The 21,997-nt window shown below is 39.8% G+C and overlaps 1 protein-coding gene across 2 annotated transcripts in view; it reads left to right on the top strand.

Moving 5' to 3' along the window:
• CAMK4 (calcium/calmodulin dependent protein kinase IV) overlaps positions 1-21,773 on the top strand; it is a 139,580-nt gene extending 117,807 nt beyond the window's left edge. For both annotated transcript variants that reach the window (XM_030968453.1, XM_030968454.1), the window contains exons 6-11: positions 6,470-6,560; positions 8,374-8,448; positions 11,818-11,893; positions 15,503-15,629; positions 17,610-17,762; positions 19,997-21,773. In XM_030968453.1, the coding sequence (XP_030824313.1) occupies positions 6,470-6,560; positions 8,374-8,448; positions 11,818-11,893; positions 15,503-15,629; positions 17,610-17,762; positions 19,997-20,173 (699 nt within the window). In that variant the 3' untranslated portion in view covers positions 20,174-21,773. The remainder of the gene's footprint in view (positions 1-6,469; positions 6,561-8,373; positions 8,449-11,817; positions 11,894-15,502; positions 15,630-17,609; positions 17,763-19,996) is intronic.
• The last annotated feature ends 224 nt before the right edge of the window (positions 21,774-21,997 follow it).

Raw genomic sequence — 21,997 nt, 5'->3', positions numbered from 1 at the left:
CAATCTGTGACTTCTGTGCACTTGTTGGACCTGTGAATTGCAAATTGGCTAATACATGCATGAGATTGTAATAGTGCAGAGGTCCTCATTAACTATAATATTTTAGATATCTCCCGATTCCCCCAAGCTGCATGTGTCTTGTTTTCCAAAGTCTGCACCAACATGGAATGTAGGATTCCAGGTACATTTTCAGTGGTGCATTTTGAATGTTTCTCTGTACTCTATAAGGTCTGTACTGAATGGTGATTTTTAGACACCACATAGATGGAGACTGGCTTTCCTATTTTACCTGTATAAGGTGAGCTGACTCACCTTCCTAGGACTAGAAAACAGGATTTTTTTTCCCAATATCCTTCTAGTTTATTGAAAGTTTATTTAAGCTTCCTCTTAACTGATGCAAAATCAGCATCAATTAACCATGCCTTATTCAAACAGTATATGGCTGTAATCAAACCAAATTACTGTGCCGTAGCTTTCATTATGCAATGACACTCTTTTTTGCAGCTTTTGTGAGGGCCACAGAAAGAGCTTAATTACAAGTCTAGACATTCCTGAAAAGAGAGCAATAAAAGTCCCTGATTTCAGTTCCTTATGCATGTAATGACTGCATTTATAGCAGAAAATGTCCAATGCTGGCTTTGGTTTAAAACCCTACTGTCCTGGTTTTGTAATAAATTCAACATGTGAGTCCTAAATATATTCTATCCAGCAATGAAACTGGCGGAAATTTTCCTTTTGAAAACGTGAGTGAATCTGGTATTCATGATCATGGCTGTCACATTATCAGCATCCTGGACAGAAATTGCTGTAATGAAACCGCTGCACCAGCCACATCAGACAACAGACTTCTCCCCGCTGCTAATGCACACGGAAATCTGCCATTGTCTGTGCTTGAATGAAGGTCACTGCTTAGAAAGAGCCCATCCTGTAGTTAAACACTGACATGTGTGGAAGCAGAGAACAGGTCAGGGTCTACATGCCTGGGCTTGAATAACAGCAGGAATTCAAAGGCTGAAGCCAGGAAGGCCAAGGCAGAAAATGAGAATGAATCTAGAATGAAACAAGAGGGGTAGCAAGCTCAATCATCCCCATAAGAAGTGCTACAGGTGAAGGAGACCTATTGAAAGATGTCTAGAAGAAGGAAGCAGTTTCTATCTCTTTTTTTCCTGCTAGTTTCCATAAATGTTGAGCTATACTCAGATGTCTAGCACATTTAATAGCAGTGAATAAGCTGTAAAGGATGAGCCTACAATAAGAAAAATTACTAAAAATTAGCTTCAGAGTGTATTCAAATAATTTAGATATTTTTTAAAGTTCTTTGCACCCAGTGTCCTGCATGGTACAATCTTTAAAGATCAAGCTTTTTAAGCCTAAAATAGGTGTAATAAATAACACTCACATCCAATATTGGCCGGGCAGTGAAGCAGATATATTCAGTACTCACTTCCAGAGGAAGAAGGAAGGAATTAACTTCTCTTCCCCCAGAAATTTGAAGTAAATAATGAAGAAAATAATATGGGACACCTGGGGAATAACAAGGCATGGAGGACACCAGGAAGGCAGGATTTTGTTCAGATCAAGCCATGCCAAATCAATCTTGACATAAATAAAGCTTTCAGTACTTGACTCATCTGACAGTTTTACAGTAAATTATTGAAATATTATCAAGGTTATATGGCTTTAAGCTGGTTAGAGACTGGTTGTCTCTACTGAGAGAATGTGTATCAGAAGAGCAAAAGTGGAAGTTCAGAAGAAGCCTTGCCTGCTCTGCTTTTTTAGTGGTTTTTTGTTGCTAACCTCATATGATGGAATAGAAGCTCCTCTTACAAAAAGTCTGTACACCATAAAATTGGAGAAAGCTGCAAATATGTTGCAGAGTAGGATTAGGAATAAAATAATATTGCTAAAATTCAATGTCCTTTTTTTTCAGTCAAGGCAGTGGAAAAAAAGAGAAAGGGCTTGAAGGTTACACTGGATCAACAGGCAGACAGGAGTGGTAAATGCTGGAAATAAATGGCAAATACATTTATTAATACATTTTATAAAATTTGTCAGGCCACAACTACTGGAATGCATTTTTTGCATTTTCAACACATTAGTGCAAGTTGACACTTTCCTGTAGGAGAAAACAAGAATGACCACAAGTCTAGAAAAGACTGACCAAACAAAAGTCCTGCAATCTTAGAGAGAAGAATAACTGTGTACATGATAACAAGCATTCAGAAGGCTCTTGCAAAACAAGGAGATAATCTACTTTCTGCCTTTTCCATATGTAGGAAACAAAGCAATGGGTTTCATCTGCTCTTTTCAAAATTCAGGTGAGTTGCAGGGAAGTACTTTGTAAGAGTCAGAAATGCACAGCCCTGTAATAAATTGCTTGGGGAAATTCTAAAGTGTCTAATAGCAGAGGTCTGCAGGAATAAATTGAACAACTGTTGTAGGTGTAATTGATGCTGCCAAGGAGCATAGAGAGGAATAGATCATTCAGGTTCATTACAGCCCTACTTTTCTACAGTTCTGTGTAATGGGTGCCATAAATAAAATTAAGGGATAGGGCCAGAGTTTTAAGCAGTTTACATTTGTCCTTTTGTCATAAAATCTTTCAAGTTAGATAGATGCCTGAATTATTAAACAACAAAACAAAGACCAAAAGAAACTTTCATGCATCAGAGTGAGAGCTTTTTGGAAAAAAAGCTTAGAGGGAAAGAAAAAAAAAAGTCTTTCTGTTGCAGTCATAGTTAGAGTCATGGAAGTTGCTCAGTCATGAATTCCTGTTGTGTACCCCAGGAGCAAAGGCTGAGATGAAGGCTGTCTTCATTTTAAGCAGGTCCTACAGAGAAGCATCTGTATATCAAACTCAGCATGACCTAGTGTCATGATAAGTCTGACCTCAAAGTTTATCAAAGAGTAATAAGACTGTGCTACTCAAATTTGTTATAAAACTTTTCTCCAGATTACCTGAGAAATTTTTGTGATATTTTATTGGCTAGCATACTCTATTGAAAATCTGAAGAAAGTGAAAACTGAATATTTTAGCTACAGTGAGAGTACCACATCATGATCACATTTTAATGTGCGTGCCCTGTTAAACTGTTCTGCAGTGCTATGCATTTACAAACTCTACATCCAGACACAGAAATAAAGTATTTTCCAAGTCTTATCTATAACTTTTATGTGGGAAAAGTGATGTAATTCAGTAATGCCTAGGTTTGTAAAGTGAGTTCTGGCATGATATCTGGGCCCAGATCCTTCATTTGATCATATAACTTAGTCATGAAGAGCCATAACATATAAATAGTAGAGGACCTGTCTTACAGTGGAAATGCACAATGCCCAACTCTGTACTACAAACTAGGAAAGTCTTTGAAGTTATGCAAAGGAACATAACTTTTATTAAAATCGGCATATGAGAAATAAAGGGAGAGCAATCAAAATAAAGCACATATAAATTGAGATAAGTGTTAAACAAAGTGGATTATGCTAATTTAACTAAATCTGTTCTAAACCAAGATGCTTTATCTCATGCTGTTCATATTTCTACAAGACCAAATAGTATTCCTTCAATACCTGGAGCTCTAACACTACGCGGGGAGAATGGGACTGATGAAAATTTGGAAATAGGGCAGTCCCAGGGTATCTACTAACTAAGGGAGCAGTGCTGAAAAGGGACAGTGTTGCAAGGGGGTTGTGGAGCAGGAAATGCTCTCAGTGAGTGACAGGTGGCCCAGGCTGGAGGACAGGAGGTCGCTGCATCTGCTAGAGACCTTTACTAACAAGGCAGTTTGGAGGCAGACACCTTGTACAGAAGTCCAGACAGCTGTCTAACCCCTCAGAGGCCTAGGGATCCACAAGCCTAAATAATACTTCCATGAAGAATGGGGCATCCATGTCCGTAAAACCACTGGGGTTTTTTTGTTGGGTTGCTTTGGGGATTTTTTTATCCATGTTGTCCTTCTGTCTGCTAGTTCACAACAAAGCTATTGACCCTATTGGCAATACTCAAAAAAATTTGATGAATTATGAAAATATAAGCTGCCAACAGTAGCTGTTAAAGCCAGGACCTGGCAGCATGAGGCATCCCTGGCCATACACGTCTTGTCCCAGCCCAAATATGAAGTCAAGCAAGAGAAACAAAGGATGAGAGAGGAAAGAGCAGCAAGGACAGATTTTAGGGTGCGACCATGGCAGGATTTATGTGGGCTGCAGAGAGATGACAGAGGAGTTCCTGCGTCTGGGCAGGAATTCTGGATTAGATGCTGGGAAGATAAGGGGCAGTGTGGTGAAGAGGAAGTAGGTGCAGGTGTTGTGATGAGGGCACATGAGAAAGAGAGCTCAGATTATTGCAGTGACAATCTTTGAAAGGCATGGGTTAAATTATTGAGGCAATTTTCATTTCTTGGGCACGCCTATGTGTAAGTTTTATGCAAATGGTGGGCTGGACAGGGGAGAGAAATTTTCCTACTTGGGGTTTTGTAAGTTTGTAACAGAAAAAACAGTCTACACTCCAAGTTCAATGAGTTAAAAAGTAAGTCAGTCGTAGGGCACGGGAGTGGTTAGCAGATGTTCTCAATTATTGTTCTGACTGTGTCTGAGAAGGAGCCCCACAAGCCAGTCTCATTTTATGACTTAAAAGGGAGGAAAAGTTGAACAGCTTCTAAAGTTTTTCCCAAAATTCCCTCCCACAAAAATGTGTTTCTGGAAAGAGAAGAAAATTTCTATGTTTTCAGCCTCACAGCATAAAATGTTTTTAGGATTATGGGCACGTGGTAAAAAGGACCTGCTAAAAGACTACAAACTTGGCTGGAACATTGTCTGCACAAATTTGGTTAAGGACTTTTTGTGCAGCTGAATTGGCAGTGTCTGTTTTCCATCAAGTGATCATGAAATGTTTGATCCTTCTCACTCCTACAGAGGCAGCTAAACTGATTTTCAGCACATGAACACAGACCAGTTCAGACATCTTTTTCTGTCCACTCCAGTCTGATGGCTTTTGGTATCACCTCTGCATGTCAGACACATCACTGCTATGCTGTGGGAGCTACAGTTAGGCATGATGAAGATATATTTTTATAGAGGGTAGACATGATTGTTTACAGGCATGCAGATGTGGCTGCATTAAATGATGTAGCAGTGTACTATCCATCAGTTTCCATATGTTGTTGGCTGTTTTTATCTTGGATAATTGATTAGTTACCTCACTGTGGAAAACAGCTGGAACAAACACTTAAATTTCGCTGTGAAGTAAGGTGAAAGTCTTTGCCTGATCTCTAAAAGCCAGATCATCTGGTGGCTTTAGGATTGCAGAGAAAGTCAATAAAGAACACTTATTGCACTGTGAGAAAAAACACTTGTGAAAAACACACAGTGTCACTAAAACAATGGCCAAGGACAGAGCAATGTATTCCTTCTTAATGTTATTTAATCACTGGCAATTTATAGGAGATACGCAGTCAAGAATTCACCTCAGACACTAACTCAAGTGTACATTATTATAGCTGTATTGTCTAGGTGAATATTCAACCATTTGTCATTTCCTGGATAAATATACACAGAGACTGGGGTTTTTTGGTAGTGAAAACACAGCTGAGAGAGATGCTACCAAAATGTAGAACAGGAGACTTTTGAATAAGATAATGTTATTCTACCCTTCAGCAATTCTCTTCTAAGACTTCAGAGTTTTGTGTGAATATTTTATCAACAAGAAATACAGATTTTCTCTCACCAGTTTATCCATTTTGTCTATTGTATATTATATTTTATATTGTATATTATATATTGTATATTGTATATTATATTTTTTTCTATTTCTGTCCATAGCAGTATAAGTGGAAGCCATATGTTCTAGAAATTCTTCTTTCCATTAGTGCATGGCAGGAATTCAATAGTGAGTGGATTTGCATGTACTTTGGCAAGACAGATGGATTTTTGGAACTTTCCAGTTGAGTGGTTTTAAAACTTGTAGAAAATCTGCACCAAGGGACCCCAAGCATTGTAGTTGACCCAGGACACCTACTGCATCATTTCTATTCAAATACGTCTATTTAATTGTTTAATAGTTACGTGGCCATTTTCCTATCTCTAAGAATGTTATAATGTGCAGAAACTGCCTTCCTCTGAGCCAGACTTTGGCATCTCATCATCTGTCAGACTGTTTCGTAGGAGCTACTGCTGTATTAAAATTCAAGGATACTTTCTGACATGCTTTTGTTCCCATATGATGAACATAGTGTTATCTTTGAACATAGTGTTATCTTTGCCTTCCCAAATTTTATTTTCCTATTCAGATTACAGTATGAATCCAAGGATTCTCTGCTGAGCAAGTTTGTAGAGAAAAGAGCTGCTGAAAATTAGTGAAGTAACTCTGTGTCACACACAGAGAAAATATTAATCTGTTGCTATAGAGAATTAGAAAGACATCAAGTCATGCTTGACCATTCTCACTCACTTGCTTTGACTTTCTCTTTCTTAGTATCTGCATGCAAACGGGATCGTGCATCGAGACCTGAAGCCAGAAAATCTGCTCTATGCAACACCAGCACCAGATGCACCATTAAAAATTGGTGAGCAGCATTAAATGTCTGCCTCCCTGATGCCTTTGCATCAGTAGCATGTGCTAACTGATGTTTGGAGAATATGCATCTCACGATCACCCTATTCGAAGCCAGTGCTTAATGAACACCATCTTACTTCAGCAGCACAGCTGTTAATGATGGTTTCAAAACCAATGCAAAACTAGATGCTTGCTTAGAGAATTCATTGCCAAAATTGTGCAGAACGTGGCAGAGATTAAAGCACTGGGAACAAGAAGAATCATGAGAACTGCATAAAGGTCTGTGCACCACTTCTATGCCCCTTTTTTCTGTTAAACTGGTAGCTTAAGAGGAAGGATACACTGGTGGGAAAATAAAAATGTGCAGATAAGTGGCAGAAAGCAAACTGAGCAAGGCAGGCTTCTGTTTTGAGGGCAGGTTTGAGGGACATGCAGAGATGTTTGCAAAGAGCACAGGGAAACTCTCTGAAGCATGGTCAGCCCCAAACAGGGGGCAGGGAGGAGCAAGGCTCTCCTGATCAGGAATGTATTGTGCCAGTTCTGCTGTAGATGGCAGACTTCCAAAGGGAATGACCTCCAAAAATGTTGGGCATGCCTAGTTCTTTGCTTGAGCAACAAGGAGCATCTGTGCAACCCTTCTGAGTTTGAAAATACCACCTGGTGCTCCCTTAGGAATGAGTGTTTCCACGTTCATCAGGCTGATGTTCATAATGGTTTTCTGGATACAAATTTCCATGAAGTGGCCTCAAGCAATTTTGTATAAATTTCTAGGAACGTCTTGGTTCTCACGGTGATGATATAGTACTTTATATCTTATTCTACTTCTAATCTTTCCTGGAAAGGCTCTAAACTTGATAATTTAATGCAACACCAGGGGCTTTGGTTTGACATCCAGAGCGTGTAAGGCTTTTGAAACATTTCCTAAGTGCCATGACTCTTCATCTTCCTGGTAAGGTCATTGCCCTGTTTAAATTGAAATCCAATTTACAGTGAGTGGCTGTGTTTATAAAAGTAAACTGTATTTCTAGTTAGATAAATTACAATGCTAAAAAGGATAGCCATTTAGGAAAAAGTGATCTATTTTTATCCTGATCTTGAGTTAGAGTTAGAACATTCACTTTTATATTCGGTCTTACAAAACAAAATCAAGTCCTTTATTTTGCACTTTTAAGACAAAGGTGATTTTCATCATCTAAGAATAAGTCAATTTGAATAAGCTCCATTTATTTTTGGTGAAAAAAGAGTTGTGAACACTTCAATTTTTGTTACTTTTATGAAGGAGTCATGCAAATACAGTGTGTATGGTCACAAAGGCCCTCACTCTGTGAATAGTAATTCAGGATGGAACATTGGAGAAAGGATGATCAATACTTCTTCTGTCACCATCTTTGTGCCTCTAAAAGCCTTCTGTCAAAATACTGCTGAGATTTTGTCTTGCAGAGACTACACACTTTGACCCTTGACTAAAAAAGCAACCTGAAATAGTTCTGATAATTTTATTGGATTACTCACAGAGTGGGAACTGAATATATACCTAAAATATATTTTTGAATCTCTGCTTGTATGCCCTTAGGCCTCCCACTGCACTGGCTTTGTGCAGTTCTCCTACATTTCTGTCAAGCAAGAGCCAGGAATACTCATTTGTACAGTAAATTTTGCCTCTGGATTGCAGCATGGGTAGATTCATTAAATCAATGCTTACCTGTGGAAATGTCAATACCATTCATTTAATGTATAAATGTTTATTTAATTGCATATACAACATAAAACCCCACACTATTACAGGGACTAAGAACATTAATATTCCCAAACCATCTTAACAGCTGACTTTGGACTTTCCAAGATTGTGGAAGATCATGTGACCATGAAGACAGTTTGTGGAACTCCAGGGTACTGTGGTATGTTGTTTTGTTACTTATATTTGCTTTTATGACTGTAGATTCAAAGGCAAGAGGACACTGCAGAGGATGGTGAGATCACTCTGTTACCTCTTAGAACCACTGATAAGGCAATTCAGGTGACATTGTCACTGTCCATTACCTTGTATGACATTGCCTGCAAAGCACAGACGTGTGCCAAGTCTGCTTCAGAGCAGCACCTAATTCTATTCCAGTTAGTTTCATAAACTGTGTTTCACATATTAGCTGTTGATGTTCTTGTTCTCTTCTCTTGTGACAATTATACTACCAATGCCACATATCCATGGTTAGTGCTTAGTGGTTTTATGTCCATCTTTGTATACTGTAAAAACAGGATAAGCCTTATTCCTGTAGAAGAGCTCTTAGAGTTATGCCAGCTGGGTAGGAAGGATTGAGGCTGAATATTTCTGCAGGAAAGGGAAGAAAGGAGCTTTATGCCCATAGTTATGTGCCTATAGCAATCCTTGGTTTACAATTCAAGTTAACTAACTGTGCAGAAGTCCTGGTGACCAGAAAACATTCAAGCATTACTTTCCAGAATTGGAGGAAACGCAGGAGAAATACTGTTTAAATGCCAAATTAAACTATGAATAATTGATGGTTCCGGGCTGCCAGCTCCCACATCCTGCCCACCCATCTATCAGCAGCTTCTCCAGAAAGGACACAGCAACAAAAACACATACTGGAGTCTGAATACTTTGGCATCAAGACTTAACAATCTATAGTCCTTGGGATGTACAGATTGATGCAGAGGACTGAAGACAAGAAGATGATCACAGAGAACTTAGTTTCCTGCAATGTTGTGCCTTCAGTGAACTTAACAAGAAGAGCATAAGTGATTTCTGAGAGTAGCACAAAAAATCAAGCCAGTGCAAAAGAAGTGATTCATGATCAGTCTGTTACAGGCAACATCTAAACTAACACAAATGTGTCAGACAAATCCATTCACCAAAAGCAAACTTTTGGAAATCTTAAAAAAATACTAAAAGCCCTTCTGTTCATGGCTGTGCAAGTGTAGTGTGGGAAGGGAAGAGATTGCATTGATGTTCGTAGGTACAGCCAGCCCACTGTGCTCCAGAAATGTGGCAGTCATCCCGTGTGCATCACAGATCCAGTGGGACCAGGGTCCTCAAGCTGTGCCTGTCATGCTGCTTAGGCAGACACTGACTCCTCTTTCCTGTTGCAGAGCTGGAATCCCCCAAAACTGCCTGGCCTTTCTGTCTGCTCCTCACAGCAGCAGAAACAACTGTCTGAAATGGTCTGTCTTTCCTTCCAATTAAAACAGAATATCAAAAATAAAGCCTAAATACAGTGCCAAGTAAATAGACTCATAGAACCATTAAGGTTGGAAAGGCCTCCAAGATTATTAAGTCCAGCCTTTGACTGCATACCACCACGCTCACTAAGGGCTATGTCCAGTTGTTTCTTGAACATCTCCAGGGATGATGACTACTGTCTCCCTTGACAGCCTCTTTCAATGCTTAACCACCCTTTCTGTGAGAAAATCCTGCTTAATGTCCAACCTGAACTTGCCCTAGTGAAGCTTGAGCCATTTTCTCTTGACCTATCATGGTTACATGGGAGTGGAAGCCAACTCTCACCCCACTACAGCCTCCACCCAGGTGGTTGCAGAGACTCCCTGAGCCTCCTCTTCTCCAGGCTGAACACTCACACTTCCTTCAGCTGCTCCTCTTAGGATTTATTCTCTATACCTTCACCAGTTTCTTTGCCCTTCTCTGGACAGGCTCCAGCCCCTCAAGGCCCTCTTGGTTGTAAGGGGCCCCAAACTGGACACAACATTTGATGTGTGACCTCACTGGTGCCCAGCACAGGGGGGATGGTCACTGCCCCACTGTTGCTGACGCAGGCCAGGATGTCCTAGGCCTTCTTGGCCACCTGGGCACAGCTGGCTTGTGTTCAGCCACTGTCAACCAGCACACCCAGGTCCTTTCCTGCTGAGCAGTTTTCCAGCCGCTCTGCCCCCAGCCTGTAGCACGGAAGGAGGTTATTGTGTCTCAAGGCAGGGCTGACATTCAATCTTATTGAAACGTATGCCACTGGCCTTGTCTCGTGGATCCAACCATCCACATCCCTCTGTACAGCTTTCCAAGTCCCCACCTGACTTGGTGTCCTATGCAAACTGACTGAGGATACCCTCAATCCCCTCATCCAGACCAGGATAAAGAAGCAAAACAGGACTGGTCCCAGCACTGGACGCTGGGGAACTCCCAGCCACCAGCTGGACGTAACTCCATTCATCACCACTCCCAGGGTCCAGGTGTCCAGACAGTTTTTCACCCAGACTCTGGAGCTGTTGAAGCCATGAGGAGCCAGTTTCTCCAGGAGAATGCCACGGGAGATGGTGCCAAAGGCTTTACGAGAGTCCCCATAGACAATATCCACAGCCCTCTCCTCAACCACCAGGTGGATCCTCTGCTCATGAAAGGAGATCAGGTTGTCAGGCAGGATGTGCCATTCCCAGACCCCTGCTGGCTGTGCCTGATCCCCTGCACTGTATTTGCCATGTGATTACATGCAAGATGATCTTCTCCATCATCTTCCCTGGCAACAAGGTCTGGCTCACAGGCCTGTACTTCCCTGCATCCATTTTCCTGCCCTTCTTGTGGATGGACATCACATTAGCCAGCCTCCAAATCATCTGGGACCTTCCCATTTAGATAGGACTGATGATCAGCGAGGCAGAGCAGCTTGGCAAGCTCCTTCTCCAGCTCCCTCAGCACCCTTGGATGAATCCCACCTGGTCCCATGGACTTGTGAGTGTCTCAGTGGCTCAGCAGGTCACTGCCTCCCTCCTCCTGGACTGCACAGGGTCTGTTCTGCTCCCTGTCCCTGTCTGCCAGCTGGGGCTGCTTCCCTGAGGATAATCAGGCCTTACCATTGAGGTCTGAGGCAAAGAAGGCATCTGAGCCTTTTCCTCATGCTTGGTTCCAGTGTTTGCCTCTGCATCCAATTAAGGGTGGAGATTTTCATTGGCCCCATTTTTGTGGTTGATGCATTTATAAAAACACTAGGTAAAATACTGAAGTTAAAGCACCACCTTATTGGTCACATTGTAGCTCCAGTGCTGCTGTAGCTTTCTGTGGTTCCTTCCACAAACATAAAATACAACTTGAAACCAAAGTACACTTCTCATTTCATTCTGGCTCTGCTTGGACATGACTTCTCTTGTTTTGTATTCAGTGAAGGGAATCATTTGTCTAATTAAGGGCTTAAATGGGCAGTCCTAATATTTTATAAAAGACACAACTGTGCGCGGACTTCAATTGTTTTTGTGACTATTTCTTCACTCAACTTTTGTGTTACTGACAAGTGTTTTGTCCTCTGCAGCACCAGAGATACTACGGGGATGTGCCTATGGCCCTGAGGTGGACATGTGGTCCCTGGGGATTATCACCTACATCCTGTAAGTGCAAACGTTGATAGAGAGAAGTTAACTTTTTAGCATCCACAGGATATCATTACAATATGAGCTGTGGCATTGGAAAAGACAAGATCCTGAACTTTAATTATTATATTCCTAACCTTACTGAAGTAAGTCAGATCCTAGAGGAACATGGCAAAACACTCAGTCTAAATATTTGATAACTATAACACTTCTTCCTGAACAGCAGCAAGGCCTGTGCAGAATCATGCTACTAATGTGAACAAGTATAGAACAAAAGTTCCAAACACTTGTGTTTAAGTAGCCATTTGTGTCTAAGTCTTATTGGGGTTAGTCATGATTAATTAGTAAGAATTACAATTACTTTATTATATTGATTGAATCTTTCAAAGGAAGATTGTTGAGAAGGAAAATTGCATATGATGTATTGACTCTCTTCTTTATGGGAGAATAATTATGAGACTTAATTTAGACCCTTGGCAATGACAATACTTAGACGGCTCGTGTAGTAATATACAATACTTCTAGAATGCCTTTTATGGGAAGAAAATGACATTTTATACATGTAACTTAAAGATATGAAGGATTTTATACATGTGGGCCATTATACCTCCCCTACTACTTGCTACGTCCAGCAAGTACAGTGTGGAATAACACAGTTATTTCTATTTTTAGCAAAGAAAAAATTATATTCTCTAGTGTTTATACTAAAAGTCCATGTAAGAGGATATATACACTCTGATATTAATGTCAGAAAACATTAATCTTTTCTTCTGCACATAAGCCTCAAATAATTCAAAGGTCTCTTTTTGGGTACCTGTAAATAATAGGCTACAATATTCCTGTTTGCCATTTCGTTATTTGCTCATTTTAAATGTGTGTATCTTTGTGTCATGGTCTGATTTAAGATCCAGACCTAGTGTTGAAGATCACATCTCAGATATTGCCTGCCAGGTGCTCATTTCTTGTCACTTCTAAGATTTCCACTCATGACAGAGAGATGTGAAACTTGCCAGCAAGACGGTCCCTAAGACTGGAGATGTGATTTCTGTTGCCCCTTACAAAGCCACTTAGATTAAATCATGGCCTTTCCTAGTTACTCAAGGCCTAATGAAGTTATTGCACTTCAAACTAAGAGCCTTTCTTAAGCAGAACTTATTTTCAAGTGCAAGCAAGCTCCAACAACTCCAAACAGTTCCTATCTAAATATCTGGCATTTTCTATATGCATCTTCTCAAAACCTTCCAACTGTTCAGGGGATGCTCCCAAGCCACACTAAACCTCAGCATGTGTGTAAATACAAGTTGTGTGAGTGTAAATGCAAGTGTGTGAGTTCCTGCCCTGGATGGGGCTGCATGACTATAGATACTCTTCCATTCTCCCTCCTTCTAATACTGTCCTACTCCCACCTCAAAATCCAATTTGATCTACAGGAACAAGATGCAAAAATCCACCTGGCTGTCTCTTCCATTTAGCTTTAACAGTACTCCACATTTAAACTCTTCTATTGTGTGTAAAGCTTTGTGGTTCAATATGTCTGATGGATCTTTGTGGATCAATATGTCTGATGGATTAGAAACTGAGACCAGAAAGGTACATGTAAAATTACTAAGTCATTAACCCTGGAGCCCAGAGGACAATGTTTCATGTCTCAATCTCATCGTTCAGGAAAGGAAGCACACTTACACAGAGACAAAAAAAACCCAACATTCCTGTATGTCCCCCCAAAATAAAGTGGATGTAAGAGTTAAAAACCATGTTACAGAGGATCTGCATAAAACTCTATCTTGCCAATAATCAAAGTGGACTTACATTTGATTAAAAAAACTGACACAAATTCTGACAGAACAGTTTTTCCTGAGGCAAATTATATTAATACCTATTGGTGGTAACTACCATAATTCGAGGGAAGCCACATGTATAGTTCTAAAAGTCAAGAGGAGCAGTCCTTTTTCTATTTCTAAAGCAGGTAGAAATCCTTCTGCGTGTTTGAGATGCAGACAGTGATCAAAAAATACAAAGTCTTTGCCTGTAGTTAAAATTGCATGGATTTAACTAAAGGTGTTATTTCACTAATTTGCTTAAAAGGACACTAGACCCCATCTGGTCTTTTGTAGTTGTTTTTTAAGCTGCTTACATTGACTTTTCCTTTATTTGTAGGTAACTGATTTAAAGTGAATCGCAATAATAAAATGTTATTTCAAAATAAAATAAAATCAAGAGCAGCCATACTAGGTTTTGCACTGATTCAATTGATCTAATTTGAAACCACACCTCTAGATTTACTCATCTGTTCTGGCATGTAGCAAAAAAAAAATACTCTCTGCTGAAGTGGATTTCTAAGTAGAAGTATATCTATTGAAATTGTTGGTAGGAAAGCAATAGGTTGTAATAGTGAGTTACAGTGAAAACAGAAAGCGCACTTAGGAGACTTCCAACACAGTCACAGGTGTTCCATGGGGACAGCAGGGACCTGCTGCCAACCCAGAAATGTGATGGGAGAGGCAGCAACAGGAGGGAACCAGCAGAGGGGCTCTGCCTGGCCACCACCTACTGAAGCACAAGGTTTGGAGGCTGGATCCTTGTGTTTTAATACACCTCTGCCAGACTTGGAAAAATAATGTGCCCAGAATGTGCTTGCAATGAGGTGTTTCTCCTCTTCAGCAGTGGAATGTGATGCAGCTGTTCCACCCACAGTTATGCACCACTCCCAAAACCACATTTCTTCCTTGACCCTCAGCCTCCTTTTTCAGAACAGTAAGCACATTGTGTTTAAAAATACAAAAACAAGTTAAAATGTAAGGCTTTTCTAGATTTGTTGCTGTCTTGATCATTATGATCCGCTGTTGTTTTCCTCTCATCATCTCACTGCTTGTTGCATTTTCTGGAAGCCGAGGAGAAGATAGCCTTTCTCTGTTAAGCTCAGATCATATACTGGCTGAATAGGAAATTCACTTTAAAAAATCTGATTATGTGTGCAGGCGTGATTAAAGTGCAGTGAAGCGATGAAAAAAAGGACATTATACAAATGGAAACCACATCTATGAGTCTGCTTTCCCTGAGGCCAGCAGTGTGGATCTCTGCTGGGATCTGTATTATTCAATACATTTATAAATGCAGTCATTAGTGAGATCACAAGACTTCTAGACTGTACGAAGGTTACCTAAGTAAAGATGAGGCCTGATCATGAAAACTTAACAAAGGTGTTTACATATTGTGGCTGATAGAATGGGAAAAAGTACAGGGATAAACATGTCTAAAAATCATTCCTAACTGGATATATAAAAACTTTAACTTCATGTGTAAGATGGGTTTCCTCAGCTAATTTCTATTCCTCTGGCAAGAGTTACAGGGATTCTGATAAATGCTTTATGATCCTATATTAATAGTTCCAATTAAACACATGAAAATAGAAAAATTACAGTTAGAAAAACTTTTCTGAGTGTTTAAGAATACTTGTGACCACATTTTTCTCTGCTATGTAGGATTAGGAGTTCGTGAGTACATCCAGGTCTGGTTTCCCAAAGTGATCTACAGGACACAAAGTAGAGAAAAATACTACCATGAACTGTTTCTAACAACCCAAGACTAATTAAACTTTGATAAATTAATTTTTTTTTATCCTTTCAGACTTTGTGGCTTTGAACCATTTTATGATGAAAGGGGAGATCAGTATATGTTTAAGAGAATCCTGAGCTGTGAATATGACTTTGTGTCCCCCTGGTGGGATGATGTGTCTCTGAATGCCAAGGATTTAGTAAGTAAAGCAAAAATGAGACTGGAATATTTAGTATTTCTGCCACTGTTCATTTTGGGGTGGGAGCAGAATAATTGGTTAATTAATTGTTTATAATTGTTTCCTCTTGTCTTTGCTACATTATGGTTAATATCCCCTGTTAGTCCAGTGCTGTAATTTGCACTCAGAACATGGATATTCAGGTCCTTGTGTGAAGCAAGCCATAGATTGTTGGCAGCTGTCACAGTGTTCACATATGCCTGCCTTTCCTTCCAGCTCTGAAGTGTTTCACCATTCATCTTTTCCGGGCAAACACCTTCAGGGGAATGTAGAAACAAGCCCTTCTTTTTGTGCAGTTTTCAAGTCTGCATTTTGGGGAAGAATATAAAAAGGAATAAAACTTTCCTCCCACTGCTTTTTCTGACATATTTTTCTGTCCGTTAAAGTTTTTTTTTTTTGGTAGGTGAGGAAAGACTGACTACTTTTAAATATGCTCCATTAGCAAAATGCAAGGGCTGGCATGCTATCTGCACTCTATTCTTTTATTACTGGATAAAGTAATTTGGATCCAGGAGACACTGATCTGCAAAGATAGGTATGCTTGAGTCTGACTTTTGTCAATAATAACTTGCATAATTCAGTTATTTTATAAGCACTGAAAACACAAGTGCTCTGTTCCATATACACTTATGCAAACTGTGTCACAAAACACTACGTCATTGGTGTTAGTGAAGTACTTCAGGATATTTCAAATGGAAGGACTGTAGAGGTTCAAAGTACTTTTTTGGTGTTTTATGAGATGTGAAGTTTTTCTAAGGCCAAAAAAATATAATTTAATGCCAGATAAACAGCAGTCTGCAGGTAAAGCTTTTGAACATTGCATAGGAAATTGTAGATAACGACGATGACCATGACTCTCAAAACCCATGCTGTGGGCAGTTCAGTGTTCAGTTGAAGGGATTTCCTTAACTCTTCCTTGGAGACACAACCAATATTCACCACAATGCCTGTTCTCCTGCATGCACTTTAGGGCAGCAACTTGAAAGCTATTTGTAGGGGGATTTCAGAGAACCCTAAAGCAAGTTTTCCCTCACCCTTGGGCACATAGGAGCAGTGGAGTCCTGTGCCAAGCACTTGCACTGCTCCAAGAGGGTCTGCAGTCAGGAGAGCTGGGTAAGTGCGGCTCTGCAGAGTGCCGTCTGTGTACTTTGTTTCTCCATCCTCACCTTTCTTCTCTTTTTAAAACTCCACTTGTCCAGAGATACAATAAAACTCGTGGAATGTCACTTGACTGGACACACTTTGTATCCAGCAGGACCATCTCCAGTCCCAAGGGTATGTTTGCAGTGCCTTTTCCCAAAAATATCCTACTGTCATGTTTGTAGAAGTCCAGGTTTTCTGGCTGTGGTGATAGAAGGAATGGTGTAAACAGCATTAGTTTCAGAGCAGGCTAAGGCAGAAACACTTGTACAATGCTTTTTTTAATATGTACATGAGATCTTTCAGTGATTGAAAGAAAAATTTCCTTTGTGATGTATATGACAGGGACTGCGTGGTACAAGCCTGCAGGAGCTGCATGCGCATAATTTAAACCTTCTGATCCAGTTTAAGACTTCTCCAAATCCTGAAGTAGAGAGAGAGACTGCTCAGAGACTTTGAGAACCTCTTAGGGTTTTTGTGACAAGTCAGACATGAAAGAGCCTATGACAGATACAGGTCAGCTGCATTGATACATACCCTTAATATGTTGGTAACCAGTTGATACTTTCTCTTCTTTCTTCCCCCTTAGTGGCTGTCTTAATCAGATGTTATTATGGAGGACCAAGAAATAACAGAAGCAAAATACTTGCAAAGAAACAAATGAAAACTCATGTTGATTTCTTAGAATGTCTCACCTAAGATGCTCTCCAAACCAGGGCCAGAGCCCCCAGATGCAAAACTAGGTAAATTTGAATGAAGAATAAGGTTGACAGTCTTTTGTATTTCTTGCTTGTGATGCAGGTTAAAAAGTTGATTGTTTTAGACCCCAAGAAACGCCTCACCACTCTACAGGCTTTGCAGCACCCATGGGTCACAGGGAAGGCAATAAACTTTGCACATATGGACAACGCACAAAAGAAACTTCAAGAATTCAATGCCCGGCGTAAACTTAAGGCAAGTCTCTGCTCATAGTCTCTGTTGTGGCTATGAAAGCATGCAATTAAATTAGTAGCCTTGCAGAAACCTTGCACATTTTTGAGGACAATATTCCATGGTGTTATGGAAGCTTTTTATTTAAGATGTCTGATGAAGACTGAAGAAGTTTGAAGTTGATTCAGTCAATGACCAAAGCCAAAACAAATAAAAATGGGTGAAGTTGGTTGAAAACTCTATCTACACAGATAGGACTGCTGTGGATGTACACGCTTTTCACAAAGTCCTTCCTTTCCATCTTTTATTCCCTTCTTCCTTTCTTGCTTCTGTCCATCCATTTGTCCTGTATTGCTGGTTAGAATACTGACCAGAAAGAACAGCATACTGAGCAATTTTTTAATGAGCATCCATGAGACGAAAATTAGTCTATTAAAGCATATTTTGATCCCTAACCTACCCGTACCTATCAATACAAAGCAGGAGGTTTAAGCCATCCTTCTGTGTGAACTCGAGTCAGCATTTCAGATGTGTAGGTCCATAAGATATCCCCGGGATACTCCTTTACCATCCAGTCCACATATCTGCCATGGGAAGAAACAGGGAAATGTCTTTAGGTGCAAATAGCAGGCAACTGGGCACCTGACTGACATCATATCAGGAAACTTTCTTCTCTCCTAATCAGTTTTTTAGTTTTTAAAGATTTTCATCTGATCAGGAGATAATTCCAAGGATACCTCTGCACAGGAATTGTTAGCAACAGCTACAAACTATCACTTTTTATAAGTTTATTTCTTCAGTGCTTCTCTGTTAAAGATTAAATTACCAAATCTCCAATTATTAAGAGGATTGATTGAAGTTAGCAGTTCTTGTAGAGTTAATCATTTTCCACAAATATATCTGTAAAAGAAACAATAAATTTTTTGACAATTAACTCCTGGTCAAAAAAATAAAACCAAAGCAGACATCAAAGTAGTGAGTACACGCTTTGGCTGTTGTTTTGTTAGCAAGAATAATTTGTAATTATTTTCTCTTTCCCAACATAAAAGTCCATCAGCAGACTTTCTTTATGTAAAGACAAATTTTAAAGAGTAACTCTCAGTTAGGATTTGGTTTCTCATAGTCTGTGTTGAATTTGTTTCATAAACATCCAACACTGCTTGCGACACTAAATTACATTGAAAGTGCCTTTAGACATTATAGTAACACTGAGTGGCTTGTTCTGTTTATAATCAGTTTTCCAAATCCTCTCACCACTAATGTGGAGGTCTGTGATTTTTCCTTTAAGACGTCTACTCTCTCAAAATTCTTGCCCATTTCTTTGGTTTATGCCTTATAGTATTTCTTCATAATCTGTTGTAGCTGATTCTTTTTTTTTGACAATGTTTATGTTATCTGCTTTTCATTAAAATCTTCTTTTTTTCCTTTTTATTTCTTTGGGAGAGTTTTTTGTTTGTTTCTTTTTTGTGTGTGTTTGTGTGTGTGTGTGTGTGAGAGATTACCTCTCCAAAGAATCCACAAAACTTGCTATGTTCTTTGTCTCTTCCTGCAGACCCGCTTTGATGTCTAAGCAAAAGCTGCCAAGTCAAAAATAGCTTGAGCTGTTGCACACAGAAATTAGCATTTATTTCCCTCACCCCTGTATCTCTGGTTTTGTTCAGGCAATAAAACTGTTCAAGGCAAGGGCTAATATAACTGTCTTCATGTGTGTCTACATTTTGTGATATTTCATGTGACATGAAATCCTACTCCTAGTGTGTATTTTCATATGCCTTTACATAGGAAGGTGCCCATCTGCACTGCAACATTGCGCTTGGGGTATGCAACAGTGCAATAATGATAAATATTGTGTTCCTTTGTGAAATTTTCATGGAATAATCAGTGGTAGTACTGGTTTTTTTATTATTATGACAGGAGATGATGACTTTCTTTTTTGCCGTCAGACTTCAGTGCAGGACACCTGAAGAATTTCTAAAAAAAAACCAAAAAAAACCCAAAAAAACAAAAGAAACCAAAAAAACAGCAGGTATAGCTGAAAAAAAAAAGTTCACATCACCCAACCTGTAACCTTGTGAAAGCAGCAATTCTAAACCTCAACCCAGTATGCCATGTGGCCTTCTAAATCCACCCAGGCCCAGACAGGTATCCAAAGCTGACATTCCGAGGAAGACTGAACGCAGTTGCTGCTGTCGGGGCAGCGCTGCATGCCCACAGGCCACATTCCCTAAGGAATGTTTGCTTGGTCCCCTCTCTCCCAGGCCGCAGTGAAAGCCGTGGTGGCCTCCACGCGCCTCGGCAGCGCCGGCAGCCACAGCGCCCATGAGGCCCACAAGGCCGGCCCCAGCCCGGCGCCCGGCCGCGACAGCCAGCCCACGGACACGGACAATCCCGCGCAGGAGACAGCGGCAGCAGCGGCTCCCGGAGAAATGCCTTAGGCCGATGGCGCTCGCTCGTGCCGGCGGAGATGTCATTTCATACACCAGCTACCTTGTCATCCAGCGAGAGAGATTAGCAAACTTGGCCTCTCTGGTTCTGCTTCGGGGCGCCACAGGCCCCGCCTGATGATCCTACCTTCAGTGCATGTGACTGCTTATGAAAGTAGTAAACTGTTCCATTAGGCATGTCATGGAAACAGTGTAATTTGCAGTAATATCGGCAGGTGAAAACATGGGGATTATTAACTACCTACCATAATGTGTATACTTCATCTATCTAGTGTTTCCATTTGAAACAAAATGCTATTTTGTTTGGTTTTATGGAAGTAGGTGTCTTATCTATGTTGTGAGTTTCTTTGAACTGTTTCCTTCCAGGTTCATAGTCCTTCAGCAGACAAAATGGAAGGAAATACCAAACCAATGCTTTTAAAACTGATGTATGAAATAATGTTTTTTATCTGTAAAATTGAAAAAGTATTTGGGGATTTACATGCAAAAAAAAAAACACAAAAAAACATTCCACTACTTCTGAGAAGAAATTGAAATGGTAGTTCCACTAGGCATGAAAACGTACATTGTTCAAGCTTGCATTGAGAATGCCTTATTCTGACTTTTCTTGTTTATATACAGTATTTTAATAACAACCAAAATTACTCTGCCATTTCATTCCACAGTAAAGTGTTAGTGAAACAAAACCACAGACTAAACAAGGATTAGAGTACATGCAAATTTCTGGCATCCCATTCTATTTATTCATTAAAATTCTAATCTGCAGATAGAAGACATTTTATAGGCCCTAAGGGAATAATCTGCATTTAAATAAGTTGTAAATGCTTGAAGGAATCTATTTCACAAATACTGATTTTGCTTTGGGGAAACACTCTTATGCAAGGTCTGGGAGCAAGTAGTATAATCTAGTTGGTTCCTGGGTAGTATAACCTCATGAATGAGCAGTTTCCACTTGTAATTAGTCCACATTTTCCTAACAAAGGATGCCTCCTGTAAAGTGATCCACCAGCACGATCTTGCATCCACCCAGAGCTGTGTCTTGAGTTAGCAGCTGTGTGCATCAATCAGCTTGCAAAAGTAGGGTCAGGCTCTTCAGCTATCTTGATGTTCTTGTTGAATGTGATTGATAGGAACTGAAAAACTAATGTGCATCAGTATGTATGATCACTTACACTTGTTTGTTATCTATTTGACAGCATGTGACTATTGTACCGATATATTACAAAAATGGCAAAAAGAACCTGACATACAAAAATGTCATTTGTGCTTGTTAAACTTTTTAATACTGATAGTTACCTAACATCCTAATACAATCATCATTCCTCTTTAGCTTTAATTGTTTTTATGTTGTTGTTAGGCCTTGCACAACTTGCCTTGAAAAAACATAGCAGCTACTGAAAAAAATAAGACTTTACTAAAACATTCAAAAACTGCATTTCGTGATGAAATTAAAGGGTAATACAATGTTATTCGTATGGTAGATTTAATAAATAAAATGTGCCCTAAATTAATATATAAAGGAGGATTAAAGATCCTGTCTTTACTGGGTGAAAATGCATGCTAATGGATCTATTATACTTGAGATTTTTTATCCATTTCTCAGAACTCTCTGAATTTGAACAAGAAGTTTTGCTAACTAGGAAGGGTTGAAATGTAAAGTACATGCATCCATTCAGTTTTCAAAGGACACACTTTGAGGTCAGCAAAAACATCTGGTGGGGGCACAGCAGCTGTATGCAAGCCAAGATGACACTTTTACGGATTTTTCCCTTGGAAACAAGTACAGCAAGATTAATAACTTTAGAGAAGATCGTA

This window comes from Camarhynchus parvulus, chromosome Z (assembly GCF_901933205.1).
Source record: "Camarhynchus parvulus chromosome Z, STF_HiC, whole genome shotgun sequence".
Taxonomy (NCBI): Eukaryota; Metazoa; Chordata; class Aves; order Passeriformes; family Thraupidae; genus Camarhynchus; species Camarhynchus parvulus.
This window is presented reverse-complemented; position numbering and strand designations above follow the sequence as displayed.